This window comes from Chiloscyllium punctatum, chromosome 26, assembly GCF_047496795.1.
Source record: "Chiloscyllium punctatum isolate Juve2018m chromosome 26, sChiPun1.3, whole genome shotgun sequence".
Taxonomy (NCBI): Eukaryota; Metazoa; Chordata; class Chondrichthyes; order Orectolobiformes; family Hemiscylliidae; genus Chiloscyllium; species Chiloscyllium punctatum.
In genome coordinates, this window is record NC_092764.1 from 68,789,831 (window position 1) to 68,808,105 (window position 18,275).

At 45.6% G+C, this 18,275-nt stretch overlaps 1 protein-coding gene across 2 annotated transcripts in view; it reads right to left on the reverse strand.

The window, feature by feature from the left end:
• necab2 (N-terminal EF-hand calcium binding protein 2) overlaps nt 1-17,938 on the reverse strand; it is a 279,429-nt gene extending 261,491 nt beyond the window's left edge. For both annotated transcript variants that reach the window (XM_072547576.1, XM_072547575.1), the window contains exon 1: nt 17,419-17,938. In XM_072547576.1, coding sequence (XP_072403677.1) covers nt 17,419-17,913 — 495 coding nt within the window. In that variant the 5' untranslated portion in view covers nt 17,914-17,938. The remainder of the gene's footprint in view (nt 1-17,418) is intronic.
• Nucleotides 17,939-18,275: the final 337 nt, after the last annotated feature.

Consider the following 18,275-nt stretch of genomic DNA (forward strand, 5'->3'; position numbering starts at 1 on the left):
TGGACAGTCGAATTTGAAGGCTGAATACAGGATTAAAGATAGGATTCTTGACAGAGTGGAAGAACAGGGCCTCTTGGAATCCACGTACATAGATCCCTCAAAGTTGCCACCTAAATTGACAGGATTAAGAAGGCGGCGTATGCTGTTTTGGCTTTCATTAACAGTGGGATTGAATTTAAGAGCTGCGAGGTTTTGCTTCAGCTCTATAAAACCCTGGTTAGACCACACTTGGAATATTGTGTCCAGTTCTGGTCACCTCATTATAGGAAGGATATAGATGTTTTAGAGGGGGTGAAAAGGACATTTACCAGGATGCTGCTTGGATTGGAGGGCTTGTCTTATGAAGACGGTTTGAGTGAGCTAGGGTTTTTTGCGCTGGAGAATAAAGAAGACAGGTGACTTGGTAGATGTGTACAAGGTAATGAGAGGCATAGATAGAATAGATAGCCGATAGCCAGTGACTTTTTCCCCCGAGGCAGGAATGACTGTCATGAGGAGTCATAAGTTTGAGGTGGTTGGAGGAAGATATGGGAGATATCAGAGGTATGTTCTTTATGCAAAGAGGGATGGGTGCGCAGAATTCACTACCAGCGGTGTTGTAGAATCAGAGACATTAGGGACAATTAAGCAGCTGTTGGACAAGCACATGGATGGCAGTAAATTTAGGTGTAGGTTAAGTTGGTCTTAGATTAAGATAAATGCTCGGCACAATATTGCGGGCAGAAAGGCCTGTACTGTGCTGTTCTATGTACTTAAAAAAGGAGGAAGACAGACAAAGGCAGCAACCAGATGGTCAGAGAAAAAAACCTACACTGCTGTCTGACACAGCATTGAATCTGCACAGTGACTGTCTTTGCTGCTTAAGTTCAACTACCTCTGGACATTGGAGTGCATCTAAGAAAAGTTAACAACAGTGAAATTCACAGCTGACCTTGCAGGAAACTGTGTAGGAGAGCTCACAGCACAGGAATAGATCAGTGTATAGGTTTTGAAAATAACCTTGCTGTAAATCTGCAGCAGTGAGGAGAATGGGTTCTTTCTTAACGAGATCGGTCTCTTGATTAAGTTTTAAAAATGCAAACCATAAGTACTAAGTTAGCCTCGAGCAGTTTTTAGAACATGAAGGAGCAAACATGGCCTTCAGTACAGTAATGTGCACTTCCTGTCAAATGTGTAAGTTTGGGGGTTTCCATGTTACTGATGATTATGTCTGCAGGAAGTGTTTTTGGTTACAATTCCTCTCTGCTCTCTCTCTATCAGATCTCAAGGATCGGTTGGAGCGGGAGTAAGAGGCAATAAGGAACTTATAAGAGCTAGGGGTGTGATGGATGGCAGTTATAGGAAGAGGGGAAGGCTGTAGATGGGTTAACTCCAGGAAAGGTAGGAGAGGGAGACAAGTAGTGCAGGAGTCTCCTGTGGTTATCCCCAGCCCAAACAAGCATGCTGCTTTGGAAAATGTTGGGATTGATGGACTCACAGGAATGTAGCACCAGCATTCTGTTTCAGTACCAGTTTCAGGTACTGAGAATGGGTCTAAGAAGTGAGGTACGTCTGGTTCCAAGCGATTGATTGTAATAGGGGACAGTCTTGTCAGAGGCTCAGACAGATTTTTCTCTGGCCGACAGTGAGAAATCAGAAGAGTGTGTTGCCTCCTTGTTGCCAGGATTAATGATATCTCAGAGAGGGTGCAGAATGTTCTCAAAGGAGAGAGGGACCAGTAGGAGGTAGTTGTACACATTGGAACTAATGTCATAGGAAGGGAAAAAAGATGAGATTCTGAAGGGAGAATATAGAAAGTTAGGCAGGAATTTAAAAAGGGGTTCCTCAAAGGTAGTAATATCTGGATTACTGCCAGTGGTATGAACTAGTGAGGGTAGGAATAGGAGGATAGAGCAGAAAAATGTGTGGTTGAGGGTTCACATTTTGGATCATTAGAAACTCTTTTAGGGTAGAAGTGCCCTGTACAAGAGGAATGGATTGCATCTGAATTGGAAGGGGACTAACATACTGGCAGGGAGATTTACTGGAGCTGCTCAGGAGGATTGAAACTAGTAAGCTGAGGTGGGGGGGGGGGGGGTACCCTGGGAGAGACTGTGAGCAAAGAGACTGGTACAGTTAGGAAAAGGAGCCAAACAGTCAGGGAAGACAGGAACAAAGCAGAGAACAAGGTAGTATGATAAATTAAACAGCATTTATTTCAATATAAGAGGCCTAACAGGGAAGGCAGATGAACTCAACACATTGTTAGGAACATGGGACTGGGATATTATAGCATTACAGGAACTGGCTCAGGGATGGACAAGACTGGCAGCTTAAGGTTCCAGAATACAAATGCTATAGGAAAGATAGAAAGGGGATCAAGAGATAGTGGGTTGGCATTTCTGATAAGAGATAGCTTTACTTATGGAGGATATTCCTTGGAATACTTTCAGATAACTTATTTGGGTGGAACTGAGAAATGAGAAAGGAATGATCACCTTCTTGGGATTGTATTATAGATCCCACAATAGTCAGCTGGAAATTGAGAAACAAATTTTTAAGATCACCTCAATTATCTGTAAGAATAATAGGGTGGTTATGGTAAGGGATTTTAACTTTCCAAACACAGACTAGGACTGCCATAGTGTTAAGGGTTCAGATGGAGAAGAATTTGTTTAGTATGTACAAGAAAATTTTCTGATTCAGTATATGGATGTACCTACTAGAGAAGATGCAAAACTTGACCTACTCTTGGGAAATGAGGCAGGTTTGGTGACTGAGGTGTCAGTGGGGGAGCACTTTGGGGCCAGCGACCACAATTCTATTAATTTTAAAATAGTGATAAAAAAGGATGAAGTTCGAAATTGGAGGAGGGCCAATTTTGATTATATTAGGCAAGAACTTTCAAAATTTGATTGGGGCAGATGTTCACAGGTAAAGAGACAGCTGGAAAATGGGAAGCCTTCGAAAGTTAGATAAGAGTCCAAAAGGAAGTATATTCCAGTTTGGGTGAAAGGAAAGGCTGGTAGGTGTAGGGAATGCTACATGAAATGACTAACCAAATTGAGGGTTTGGTTAAGAAAAAGGAAGCACATGTCAGGTATAGACAGGATAGATTGAGTTAATCCTTACAGTACAAAGGCAGTAGGAATATACTTAAGAAGGAAATCAGGAGGCCAAAAGGGGGACATGAGATTGCTTTGGCAAATAGGGTGAAGGAGAATCCAAAGGATTTCATAAATATATTAAGGACAAAAGGGTAACTAAGGAGCATAGGCTCCTCAAAGATCAGCAAGGCAGCCTATGTGTGGAACCACAGGAGGTGGGGTGGGGGGGGGGGGGGGGGGGGAAAGATACTAAATGAGTATTTTGCATCAGTGTTTACTATGGAGAAGGACATGGAAGATAGAGAATGTGGGGAAATAGATGGTGGCATCTATTAAGATAAAGTTAGTAAGTTTTCAGATGATACCAAAATTAGAGGTGTAGTGGACAGTGACGAACGCTACCTCAGAGTACATTAGGATCTTGATCAGAAGCTTTTATTCCTGATGAAGGGCTTTTGCCCGAAACGTCGATTTCGCTGCTCGTTGGATGCTGCCTGAACTGCTGTGCTCTTCCAGCACCACTAATCCAGTATTTGGTTTTCAGCATCTGCAGTTATTGTTTTTACCTGGGCCAATGGCCTGAAGAGTGGCAGAAATAGTTTAATTTAGATAAATGTGAGGTGCTACATTTTGGAAAGGCAATTCAGCTTGGACTTATGAATTTAGTGGTAAGATCCGAGGGAGGGTTGCTGAACAAAGATACCTTTGAGTGCAGATTCATAGTTCCTTGGAAGTGGAGTCACCTGTTGATAGGATAGTGAAGGCAGTGTTCGGTATGCTTTCCTTTTTTGGTCAGAGCATTGAATATAGGAGTCAGCAGGTCATATTGCAGCTGTATAGGACATTGATTAGGCCACTTTTGGAATACTGTGCGCAGTTCTGGTCTCCGTCCTATAGGAAGGATATTGTGAAACTTGAAAGGGTGCAGAAAAGATTTACAAGGATGTTGCCAGGGATAGAGAATTTGAGATATAGGGAGAGGACGAATAACTGGGGCTGTTTTCCCTGGAGCATCGGAGACTGAGAGGTGATCTTATGCAGGTTTATAAAATCATGAGGGGCATGGATAGGATAAATAGACAAAGCCTTTTCCCTGGGGTGGGGGAGTCCAGAACTATAGGTTTAGTGTGAGAGAGGGGAAAAATTTAAAAGGGACCTAAGGGACAACTTTTTCACACAGAGGGTGGTGTGCATATGGAATGAGCTACCAGAGGAAGTGGTGAAGGCTGTCTGCTCAGCATGGACAAGTTGCACCAAAGGGTCTGTTTCTATGTTGTACATCTCCATGACACCAGGTTAAACATGGATAAGGAAACTAAGTCTTGCTGATTACCAAGTATCATCTGCCCTCAGCTGATGAATCGGTACTCCTCCATGTTGAACAACCCTTGGAGGAAGTATGGGCAGTGGAAAAGGTGCAAAATATACTCTGGTAGAGGATTTCAATGAGGTAAAAACAATGACTGCAGATGCTGGAAACCAGATTCTGGATTAGTGGTGCTGGAAGAGCACAGCAGTTCAGGCAGAATCCAAGTAGCTTCGAAATCGACGTTTCAGGCAAAAGCCCTTCGGGTTTTGCCCGAAACGTCGATTTCGAAGCTACTTGGATGCTGCCTGAACTGCTGTGCTCTTCCAGCACCACTAATCCAGAATAGAGGATTTCAATGTCCATCACCAGAGTGGCTTAAGAGGGAAATCAGGAGGGCAAAAAGGTGACATGAGATAGCTTTGGCAAATAGAGTTAAGGAGAATCCAAAGGGTTTTTACAAACACATTAAGAACAAATGGTAACTAGGGAAAGAATAGGGCCCCTCAAAGATCAGCAAGGCAGCCTTTGTCTGGAGCGCAGAAAATGGGGGTAGATATTAAACGAGTATTGTGCATCAGTATTTACTGTGGAAAAGGACACGGAAGATGAAGAATGTAAGGAAATAGATAGTGACATCTTGAAAAATGTCCATATAACAGAGGAGGAAATGCTGGATGCCTTGAAACACATAAAAGTGGATAAATCCCCAGGACCTGACCAGGTGTACCCTAGAACTCTTTGGGAAACTAGGGATTGCTGGGCCTCTTGCTGAAATATTTGTATCATTGATAGTCACAGGTAAGGTGACTTTGAAGAAGTAACAAAGAGGATTGATGAGGCAGAGCGGAAGATGTGATCTTTATAGACTTCAATGAAGCGTCCGACAAGGTTCCCCATGGGAGACTGGTTAGCAAGCTTTGATCTCACGGAATACACTGTGAACTAGCTATTTGGATACAGAACTGGCTCAAAAGGTAGAAGACAGAGGGTGGTGGCAGAGGGTTATTTTTTCAGACTGGAGGCTTGTGACCAGTCGAGTATAGCCAAAAACAGAGGAGAAGGTTTTTGAGAAAAATCAAAAAAGGGAGTGCAAGCACTCACACCCAATATATAAGTGGTCCACAGACTCCACAGCACCACAGAGGAGATCTTTTACTGAGAGCATTTATTAAACTTGCCTCATTACACATCAGCAGATCTGAAATAGCCTGGTCCCTCGTTGGAATCACAACATATTGTTCTAGGAAACTGTCTGGAGTACACTTTATGAATTATTCCTCATGGCTACTTTACCAATCTGACTTTCTCAATCTAATTGGAGATTAAAATCACCTACAATTAGTGTACTGCCTTTTCTACATGTCCTCAATATTTCCTGATTTAATCTCTGTCCTGCCGGACAGATGTTAAGAGGTCTGCAGTGCCTTCTTCCCCTTGTTATTTCTTACCTCCACCCATACTGAAATCTACACTTTCTGATCCAAGGTTTTTTTTGCTATTGTACTTATTCCATCTCAAACTGACAAAGCTACTCCACCTAACCTTTACTTCCTGCCTGTCCCTCTGCAGAACAGATCAGAGTTTTAGAATGACAACAATTATTCTACTTACTTGGAATCCAGTACAGTTATGCTAAGCTGTACCATGTCTGACTGGCTGTCTGTTTCAAAGCTTAATAAAAATTGAAAGAACTGCAGGTACTGGAAATCAGACACAAAAACAAAAATTGCTGGAAAAGCTCAGCAGGTCTGGGAGCATCTGTGGAGAGAAATCAGAATTAATGTTCCGTATCCAGAGACCCTTCCTCAGAATTGGCTTAAAGCTTTAATGGAGTGAAAATGTTATTGCTGAAGAATTTGTGATTTAAAAAAAATTCTGAGAAACCATCTACCAAAAGATCTTATTTTTATACTATCACCACTTTAAATTGCTAGTCTGACTGATATTTGTGGATAACTGAATCTTGTGCTACCTTCAAGAGCGAGTGATGGTACTTAATTGTGCCAAAAGACAAGTTTTCAACATTGGGATGAAAATTTGCAACTAAATTCTCAGAACTTTAAAGGCAGGCTGAGTTTTGCAAAAGAAAGGTGACAGAAAGCACTGTGTCATGTATTTGCCTGCCAAGCACAAACAAGGTCACCAGAATTATATTCCCCTTGCAAATTCCCTGCAAGTAGGCCGATTCCCAACAGCAATAATGACGTTTGACAGGGGAGGTACTGCACTTTGGCATGAGTAGCTGCTGCTCTGCCTCCTTTGGGAAGCATTCATCTATTCCAGAGCATGATTGACACTGGCAGTGGTGTCAGCTACATGGGACATTGAGGATGACTGTGGGATAGAAACTGGAGTGTAATGGGCATGGGTCAAAGTGGCTGGCCAGGGGTGTCTGAGGAAGGGACGTAGGCTAGCTGGTGAAGGGCCAGAATGTTTAACTGAAGGTATTCGCTCAGTGAGCCCAGGTGATACCGGATTGGTTGCCATTATAGCGCCAGCACTTTTAATCCCTTAACACAATGGGGCAAGTGTCGTGTTCCTGGATATTTTCTTTTAATTTCTTTGGAAATGTTTTGAAGAGAAGTTTGAGATGTTAACTCTGTCACTCTCTCCACAGTTGCTGCCAGAACTGCTGAGTTTCTTCAGCAGTCTCTGCTTTTATTTACCAAGGAAGCCTCCCTACCTTTCTTCAAGAGTGGGGCTTTCTGTGCTCACCTTGGTGTTTTGAGGATCACGTTAAGTAACTGCAAATAGTCACTGAAGGAAGTGATGTCACGTCTCATTTGACCCAAAGGTGTGGACCAACAAATGAAATGGGGTTTACTTGTGCTCCTGTACTCGTGGAGTGCAAATATGGCTACAAGAAGGCATCAGTTCAAGTTACACAGTGATGTACCACTCACCTCAATAAGTACACACAATAAGTTATCACGAGAATGACTCGTGAATCACATATAACAAGCAACAAGGAAGTTCTTGTCCTAAGCCACACTTTCCTGACAGACAGACTCTGGCTCCATATTTAAAGAGCAACTGGACACCACTTCACTTGCTGGGAGTTTTTATTGTGACAGCTCCCAACACCTGAAAAATGCCCGCCAAGCAGGAGAAACTTGCCACACAGTTCAGTGATGCTTTGATACAGCTACTGTTGAATGGAGCAAGGGACAGAATGGAGGCCATCTTCACGGGGGACGAGACCAGGAGGCCATCCCATCAAACTTGTTTGACTTGGACTGAAATAGCAGACTGTGCACCAATGCCCTTTATGAACTAGTGGTGTACGGAAATGAATGATTTGCTACCCTCCAGCAGCGTAAATGGCACAATCGTCTCTGTGCCAACTCACGCTCTCAGATGCATCACTCGTTTAACTCTCTCTCTCTGCACAGGGATCTCACAAAAGGCAGAGCCTGCCAGCTTGGTATCACAGACATCATATGCACTTTGAGGCTTAGACCCATACTCTCAAGCTGCTAACCCTCTGAGGCACTGCACTTCCTACTCATTTACTTCAGATGGACACCACGTGGCATGGCTCCACATACTCAAACCCTGCTCACACACCCACTGCTACCAGATTCAAACCTTCTCTATCTCAGTGCAGCCCACAGCCGTGCTGAAAGGGCCAAGAGTAGTGGAGATGGTCCCGGTCATAAAGATCCTCACCTCCTCTGAGGAAGGGGCAACAGAGAAGAATGGGAACCATTCCTCTTGTGATGGAGAGATACAATGATCACAAAGTCCAGTGAGCACCACTGTGCTCTTACCCTTTCGGACATGCATAAAACCAAATACCTTTATGTGTATGATATATTCTGCATCTTCAGCAACTAACTCTCCCTCTTCTCTCCTGCAGGCACTATTGGCAGCGAGCACCAGGCCTACCGGAAGAGGCCACAGCCTGAGCCCCTCTGCACCAGTACATCTGAGCAGGAAGCCTGTAAACCCTCTGAGGAAACACCTGCAGTGTTCTCCTTCACCCTCCAGAGACACAGACAGAGACAGAGACAGTCATCGGCGTGCGAATGCTAACAAGCTTACATTCACCATTGGGTGAATGTATCAGTTACACATGACGCCAGTGAAGGAAGGTGAGCCTGAAGTCAGACAGTCAGAAGATTGTTGCAGATCAGATAGCTGCTGTGTGCCAGGCAGATGTGTCCCTGTACTTGGCCATAACTGATAGGGTCAGGCTGCAGCTTGAGAGAGGGAGGAGAGTATCAGGCAGGTATGATGATGGAGGACAGCCTGCATTGGCCTTGGTCACTTGGCTTCCTTCACAGAAACAGCACAGGCTGTTGTGGAGACCCAGGTCCAGCAGCATGCTCAATGGCACAGAGCACCCTTGGCAAGGAAAAATGGTACCAGGCACCTCAATCTTCCCTGAGTGCCTAAATCTTCTCAAGGAGATAGTTGATGCCAGCAGGCATCCACAAGAAGACGGGGAGATTGGTTATGACTATGTGCACTCTGGGGCTTAGACCCAGACTCACAAGGGGATTCTAAATGTGTGTTAGCCCTCCGCCTCACAAATCTCATAACTGTGGAGCTAGGTGGAGGGATCAGCTTAAACCTTCACAGCCTGGAGGAGTGGCAATATCATCAGTGACGGTACTTAGATATGGCATGGATGCAGTGAATGCTCACTGTGGTGTTCTGCAGCACTCTAGAGATATTGAGAGTGTAAGATGCATCAGCAACAGCCTCAGGATAGAGGACAAGTCAGTAACATTCAGCAGCCAGTGAGATTTCTTCATGCTTCCAATTCTTTGCTGCAAGACTGTCTTAGCAGAGCTCACTATTACAGTTGTTTTGGTACTAATGTTGGTCCAGGACAAGGTGTGCACACCAGCTTTTGGCAAGATGATCAGATCCACAACAAGCTGCCTCATTGCCTTCTGCAATGGTTGTTCTTTATGCCAAGCTGCCACTCTGAAGCAAAGCCTGGTGCTGCTGTTCTCCAGTCGAGTTTCACCACGGGCAAGGACACATCCTGCCTTGGTCTCCATGGTCATGCACACTGCACTGTAGAGCTTATAGTAAACATGAAGACAAGGAATACCGAGAAGGTTTCATTAGAAGCAGCCAAAGCTATGTACTCACCTGGACTCAAGGTAGAAGAGTAAGTCTCCAGATACCTACTTTTGGGTTTTAGAATGGTCTAGAACTTCAATGGTAGCAGCAGTGATTTCTGTGACCCTTATATCAGTTACACACTAAAAACAAACTCAAAACTGCCTCCTTCACAAATGGCACTTGTGACAGTGCAGCACTCCCCCAGATCAAGTGTGAGATTTGAGCTGGCCAAACACCCACGTGTTCCAATGGGCAGATGGTTGTTTCTACACTGACAAAGGGAACTGCTTGTTTGGACCCTGTGACATTTCCCACAGAGCACATTCAAAGGGAAATGTTCAGGTATTGAAGATTCCAGTGGGCAATTCCCCTGCACCTGAAAACTTGTGAAAGTATGTATTTAAATCAAAGAATTCAGAGGGTTCTGCTGCAGTTAGGTGGATGGTTCCTGAGGACATGTTAGACTATTAAAAACCTAATCTAAACCCAGAATGCTATACAACTGGTAGAAAGTCTACCATACACCCTAAACTATTGCCTAGATCTGGAACCAACACTGCATCTACCTATGGGACCAAAACTTGCTCATCCCTGGTACAAACACATCACTGCCCCCACTCAAGGAAGGAAATCTGCCATCCTCACCTGGTCTGGCCTACATGTGACTCCAGACCCACAGCAATGTGGCTGATTCTCAATTGCCCACTGAAATGGTCTAGCAAGCCATTCAATTGTACCAATCAATATAAAGTCTCAAAGAAATGAAACTGATGAATCATCTGGCATCAACCTAGGCACCAGAAAAGACAATGGCAGAAAGAGCCCTGTTGACTCTGCAAAGTCCTCAACTTAAAAATGTGTTGCTGGAAAAGTGCAGCAGGTCAGGCAGCATCAAAGGAGCAGGAGAATCGACGTTTGGGCTTATGCCCGAAACATCGATTCTCCTGCATCTTTGATGCTGCCTGACCTGCTGCGCTTTTTCAGCAACATAGTTTTAAGCTCTGATCTCCAGCATCTGCAGTCCTCACTTTCTCCCTCTGCAAAGTCCTCATCACTAACATCTGGGGGCTAGTGCCAAAGTTGGGAGAGCTGTCTCACAGACTAGTCAAGCAACAGTTCTGATGAAGGGCATATGCCTGATAAGTCGACTCTCCTGCTCCTCGGATGCTGCCTGACCGGCTGTGCTTTTCTTCGACAACAGTCTGACATAGTCATATGTACAGAATCATACCTTACAGACAGACAATATCTAAGATACCACCATCACCATTCCTGGATATGTCCTGCCTCATCAGCAGGACAGATCCAGCAGAGCTGGCGGCACAGTGATATACAGTCAGGAAGGAATTGCTTTGGGAGTCCTGACTCTGGACTCCAAGAAGTCTCATGGTTTCAAGGCAAGGAAACCTCCTGTGGATTACCACATGCCATCCTCCCTCAGCTGATGAATCAGTACTCCTCCATGTTAAACAACACACAGAGGAAGCACTGAGGATGGCAAGGGCACACAATGTTCTGAGTGGGGGATTTCAACATTCACCACCAACAGTGGCTCAGCAGCAGTACTACTGAGTGAGCTGGTCACCCTCTAAAAGACATAGCTGCTAGGTGGTGAGGGAACCAACGTAAGGGAAAAACATACTTGACCTCATCCTGACCAATCTGCCAGCTGCAGATGCATCTACGCATGATAGTATCAGTAAGAAGGACCACTGCACAGTCCTTAGTGGAAGTCCCGTCTTCATATCGAGAATAATGTCCATTGTGTTGTGTGGCACTATTATTGTACCAAATGGACAGATCTAGTAACTCAAGACTTGGCATCCATAAGGTGCTATGGGCAATCAACAGCAGCAGAATTGCATTCCAGCACAATCTGAAAGCTTATGGCCTGGCATATCTCCCATTCACCCATTACCATCAAGCCAGGGGATCAACCCTAGTTCAATGGAGATTACAGTCGGGCATGCCAGGAGCAGCACATGGCAAAATTGCTCAAGTACATCCTGTACATAAAAAGCAGGACAAATCCAACCTGGTCAATTCCTGCTCTATCAGTTTACTCTCAATCATCAGTAAAGTGATGGAAGGGGTCATCAACAGTGCTATCAAGCAGCACCTCCTCAGCAATAACCTGCTCAATGATGCCCTATTTGGGTTGTGCCAGGGCCACTCAGCCCCTGATCTCATTACAGCCTTGATTCAAACATGGACAAAACAGCCGAATTCCAGAGGTGAGGTGAGAATGACAGCCACAGTGAGATCAAGGCCACGTTCAACTGAGTGTGACACCAAGGAGCAAAACTGGAATCAATGGGTATCGGGGGTAAATTTTCCAGTGGTTGGAGTCTTACCTGACACATAGGAAGATAGTCTTGGTTGTTGGAGGTCAATCACCTCAGCTCCAGGACATCTCTGCATGAGTTCCTTAGGATAGTGTCCTCAGCCCAAAAATCTTCAGCTGCTTCAATGACCTTCCCTCCATCATAAGGTCAGAAGTAGGGATGTTCAGCGATGATTGCACAATGTTCAGCACCATTCATGACTCCTCAGATACTGAAGCAGTCCATGTCCAAACACAACAAGATCTGGACAATATCCAGGCTTGGGCTGACAAGTAGCAGGTAACATTTGTGCCACACAAATGCCAGGCTATGATCATCTCCAATAGGAGACAATCTAACCACCTTTCCTTGGCATTCAACAGTGTTACCATCTCTGAATCCCCTACTATGAACATCCTGAGGGTTATCATTGACCAGAAATTCACCTGAACTCACCACATAAACACAGTTGCTACAAGAGCAGATCAGAATATTGCAGCAAGCAACTTACCTCCTGACTCAAAACCTGACAACCATCCACAAGGTACAAGTCAGCAGTGTAATGCAATACTCCCCACTAGCCTGGATGAGTGCAGCTCCAGCAACACTCAAGTAGTATGAAACCATCCAGGACAAAGCAGCCTGTTTGATTGACACCACATCCATAAGTATCCACTCCCTCCTCCACTGATGCTCAGTAGCAGCAGTGTATGCTATCTACAAGATAACTGCAGAAATTCACCAAAGGTGTTCAGACAGCACCTTCCAATTCCATGACCACTTCCATCTAGAAGGACAAGAGCAGCAGATACACTGGAACACCACCATCTTCAAACTCCCCTCACTTGGAAATATATTGTTGTTCCTTCACTGTCGCTGGGTCAAAATCCTGGGATTCCCTGCCTGATGGCATTGTGGGTCAGCTCACGCAGGTGGACTGCAATGATTTGAGAAGGCAGCTCACCATCATCTTCTCAAGTTAAGGATCCTCTTGGACGGAGTAACTACAACATGTCAGAGTTTCAAATCCAGTTTGAAAGGGTGAAGGCAGAGTCACATATGTATAGTGCTGAGCAAAGGCCTGAGGACGGAGTTAGCTTGAGTGGACTGGGCAAAAATATTAAAAGGCAGCACAGTTGAAGAACAGTGGTAAATGGTTAGGCAGATAACAAATATTTCTCAATTAAAGTGTATTCCTGAGAGAAAGAAGAATTGTAAAAATCATCCATGACTTAACAAGGAAATTAAGGATGACATAAAGATAAAAACTAAGGCATATCGACCTGCAAAAGTTAACGGTCCTCTGGAGGATTGGGAGAACTTTAAACGTCAGCAAAGGGTTACTAAAAACAATCTCAAAAGAGCCAAGATGAACTATGAAAGGAAACTAGCAGGAAACATAAGCACTGATACTAAAAGCTTCTAAAAATATAAAAAAGTGAAACTAAATGGTAGCCCTTTAGAGGATGGAAATGGCAAGATAATAATGGGAACTCAAAATTTGTAGTGGCACTAAACCAATATTTTGTCTCCGCTTTCACAGTGGAAAATAATAAACTCCTTCCCCAAAACTGCAGTTATTACAGAGGAACTTGATGAAATTACTAGAACTAGGAAAAAGATATTAAGTCAACTGATGTGAATAAAGGCAGATGTCCCTGGCGCCTGGTGACCTGAACCTTAGGTTATTAAAGGAAATGACAACACAGATAGTGGACGCAAAAGTTATGATATTCCAAAATTCTCTGGATACTAGAAAGGTACCAGTGGATTGGAAACATGCTAGTGTGACACCCTTATTCAAAAAAAAGGCATAAAGTGGGAAACTCTAGTCCAGTTAGTTTGACCCCAGTACAATCATAAAGGAGGAGATAACTGAGTACTTGGGAAATCAAAGCTCAATTCACCAGTGTCAGGTATGGTTTCATGAAGGGCAAGTCATGCTTGACAAAACTTGCTGGAGTTCTTTCAGGATGCAACGACTAAGCTGGATAGTAGGGATCCTACGAATGTGGTTTATCTAGACCTCCAGAAGGCATTTGACAAGATGTTGCATAAAAGACCTAGCTAGAAGGTTAGACCCCAAGGGGTTTAGGAGTACAGTATTGGCTGACTGACAGAACGCAGAGTATTGAGATAAATGGGCACTTCTCTGGATGGTGAGCTGTAACTAGTGGGGAGCCACAGAGTTCAATTCTCAGACCTTATCTATTTACAATCTATGAATGATCTAAAATCAGGGACAGATTGTAACATAGTAAAACTCATGAATTATACTAAAAAAAGATGAGAAAGCAGGCAGTGATAAGGAGATAAAGAGTTTACAGATGGATATCGATAGGCTAGCAGAACGGCCAAAGTTGGGTTGAAGGTTCTGTTTCCGTGCCGAATGCCTTTATGACTCTGGTGCGAGGTTGTCCATTTTGGATGGAAAAATAAAAGGGCAAATGATTTAAATGGGAAGTTTTACAAAGTGTGTCAGTGCAGAGAGATTTGGGTATGCTCGTGCACGAATCACAGAAAGAGAATATGTAATTGCAGCATCTAATTAAAAAAAAGGAATCCTGTCATTTATTGCAAAAAGGTCTGGATTATAAAAGTAGTGCCATTACAATTAAATAAGGCATTGCTGAGACCATACCTGGGGTAGTGTGTCCTGTTTTGGTCTCTTTACTTGAGGAAGGATTTGGTGGCAACAGAGGCAGTTCAGAGGAGGTTCGCCAGATTGATTCCAGGGATAAAAGGCCTGTCATTTGAGAAATGATTGAATATCTTGGGCTTGTAGTCAATGGAGCCAGAAGAATGAGGGCAGGATCTGATCGAGCTGTATAAAATGCAAATGGGGATTGATTAGGTGGACATTGAACAGATGGTCCCCCTTGTGGGACAATCTTGAACAAGAGTTCATACATACAGTGAGAGGAGCGAGATTCAAAACTGAGCTGAGGAGACACTACTTCTCTTGGAGGGTTGTGAATCTGTGGAAATCACTGCCCTAGACTGCAGTACAGGCAGAATCAATCAACAGATTCAAGAAAAAGAGATAAGATATGCTTCTGATGAAAAGCAGGATAAAGGGTGATGGGGAGCAGGCAGGAAAGTGCTGATCTTATCCTGGTCTAAACTACAATGATTATGTTAAATGGCGGGATGGATTCGAAGGGCTGAGTTGCCTATTCCTGTTCCTAATTCCTATTTTCCTTCCTACATGTTAATCATTGGTTTGAATGGAGAGACAATGAACTCTAATGGTTAAATGGTCCTGAATCACAGGGCATAAATCATGAAATGCTCGTGGATAGGTACTGCAAGAATTGTGATTGGCAAATAAAATGTTATCCTTTATTTTCAGAAAGATATATAAGTAGGCAAGTCTTGCCACAACTGTGCAGGGCATTGGTGAGACTGCACCATGTGGTGCTGCTTACTTTTCCCCCATTTAAGTGGGGTGGGGTGGAGTGGGAAGGCATACCTCTGAAGTTCAGAGAAGGTTCATCAATCCAATATGGCAATGAAGTAGGACACTTCAGCTGGAGCTTCTCGGCTTTGTCGGTTTCTTTTTTTGTTTCTCTTCTGTGTTTTGGTTTCTCTCTTCTTCCTTCTCAGTGACATCCAGAACTTCTGGCCTCAAGGAGGACTTGGACTCCCAGCCTCAGTGCAGACACGACGAGGTACTCGGCCTGGCATACTGGTCTCCTGGTCTGGCATGGTGGTCTTCTGGCCTGGCATGGCCTCAGCATGGACTTCTAGCCTCAAGGTGATTCCAGAGTGGTCTCCTGGCTTTGAGGTGAAGTCAGGTGTGGTCTGCAGTCAAAGCTTGGTGAGGACTGAGTCTTGGCGCCAGCATGGAGTGGGCTGGAGGAGCTCTTGTTTTGATCTTTATATTTATCTATTTTCTAATTTATTCCTACGGTCTGGAATGCTGGACTTCTTATTTATTTTTCTAATTTGTTTTCCTAACTTGTACTGAAAAATCTGTACTTAGGTAACTTGTAGCCAGGATGAGTCAAAATGTGTGGTGCTGGAAAAGTACAGCTGGTCAGGCAGAATCCAAGGAGCAGGACAGTTGATTTTTCAAGCATAAGCTTTTCATCAGGAATGTGGGGGGGTGCCCCAAGGGGGCTGACAGATAATTGGGAGAGGGGTGGAGCTGGGGGGGAGGGGGGGGGTGGTGTGGGGAAATGTAGGGGGGAGGGGGAAGTAGCTGGGAATGAAATAGATAGATGAAGGTTGGGGGTGATGGTGATAGGTCAGAGTGGAGAGTGGAGCAGATAGGTGGGGAGGAGGACGGACAGATCGGACAGTGCCGCGTTGGAGGATTGGATCTGGGATAAGGCGGTGGAGAGGAGATGAGGAAACTGGTGAAATCAACATTGATCCCATGTGGTTGGAGTGTCCCAAGGCAGAGGATGAGGCATACTTCCTCCAGGCATCGGGTGGCTAGAGTTTGGCAATGGAGGCGGCCCAGGACTTGAATGTCCTTGGCAGATTTGGGGGGGGGGGGGGGCGAGTTAAAGTGTTCGGCCATAGAGGGTGGGGTTGTTTAGTCTATGTGTCCCAGAGATGTTCTCTGAACCGTTCCACAAGTTGGCCTCATGTCTCACTGTAAGGGGTAACATGTCAAGTTTTCACTGTACTCATTTGAAGACGTGACAACAAAGCTAATTCAATTCAATTAATTCCTGACAATGAAAAGCTTGCCCTACAAGTAAAGATTGAGTAGGCTCAACTGATTCTCATTGGAGTTTAGAAAAATGAGGATGATCTCATTGAAACCTAAGATTCTAAATGGTCTTGACAGGGTAGATAATGAGAGGATGTTTCCTCTTGTGAGGGAATCTAGTATTGTGGAAAACAATTTCAGAATTAGAGTTGCCCAGTGAAGAGACAGTTTAGGAGGGCTGTAAATCTTTGAAATTCTCCATCCCAGACAGGCAAAGGAAGCTGAGTCATAGAATAGATTCAAGGCTGAGTTAGACAGTATCTTCAAGAGAATCAGGGTCATTGGGCAGGAGGAAATACGCAACAACCTTTTCTAATAATGGAGCAGGATTGAGAAACCAACCTACTTCTATCTGATTCTTCTGTGAATTTCACTGCATCAGTAATCAAGATTACTCTCATATCCTGAAACGGAACACTTTTTGACAACAACAAAAACAACAATTACATATTACAAAATATCCCAAGACTAATAAGACAGACAGAGTTTGATACCAAAGGCAGGTGATCAAAAGCTTGGTCAAAGAGGCAGGTTTCTAGGTGATCTTAAAGGATGAGGGAGGCGTAGGCAGAAATCTGGAGAAGTCAGCGAGGAACACACAGTGAAAGTGGCCACAGTCCCAGAGAAATCGAGACTGTTTCTCATTTGACAGATGACAGGCGGTGAGGAGCAGAAGGTGAGGGGTTAAAGGGGACCTCAGCTGGTACAGGTAGCGAACCTGCAATGTTGGCATCGCTCAGCACCGTGAGTCCGCTGACCAACGACAGAGAAACGTCAGGGCAGAGGGAGAGAGGGTCAAGCCAGAGGCGAGAGGCGTGGAGATCTCCAAGGGTTGTGGGATGGAGGAGGCCACAGAGATAAAGGAGACAAAGAAGAACTCACAAAGTACCAACTTACTGCAAAGACTGCGTTCTGGAGTCCAAAGGGGATGGGCGTCAGCCTTGCCAGGAAGACCACCTTAAGGCCACCGGTGCCATCCAGCACTCGGATGATGGCACTGAGCTTGGCGTTGGCTCTGACCAGGGCACCCATGGGTGCCAGCAGCCAGCGCTGGGTGACCAGATGAGCTGCCAGGGTGCCCACCGCCGCCCCAAAGACCAGCACCGCCAGCCCCAGCTGGAAGCCGTACAGGTAGCCCGGGGCCAGGCTCAGCGGCGTGTAGCCCCAGGTCCAGGGGAAGGAGATGACGATGAAGGCCGCGCTGAAGAGGAGCAGGCCGGCCCGCAGCGGCTGACCCTCCAGCCAGAGCAGCAGCTGGCGGCGACACGACCACAGCGCCAGGCCGCCCAGCGCGGTCGCCACGGCAACGGCCAGCAGGCAGCAGCGAGCGGCGCAGGCGCAAGCCCTGGACCGCCACACGGGCAGCGGCTCCCCCGTCACCCCGCTCGGCATCACCGCCAAGACCGCGCTCTCCAACCGTCCCTCCGCCCGGCGCGAGGGATGGTCCTACAGCCCCGCCCCCTCGACCAAGCCCCGCCTTCCCCCACCCTGGAGGCCCGCCCACTTAACAGTGCCCCGCCTCCATGGCCCACACCCACACGTTCCCAATCCCCGCCCACATCCCCCCCTGGGCCGCGAGCCCCGACACTTGCAACGGATTTCACCCCCCCCCCCCTCAACTCCTGCACACGGCCCTCCTTTCCCCGTGCCCCGCCCCTCGTCCTCGAGCCCCAGCGACGTGACGTCGGGGGCCCGCCCGCTCCGACGGAACACCGCCCCCTTTCCCTGAAGCCGCGCCCCGTGATTGCTCGCTC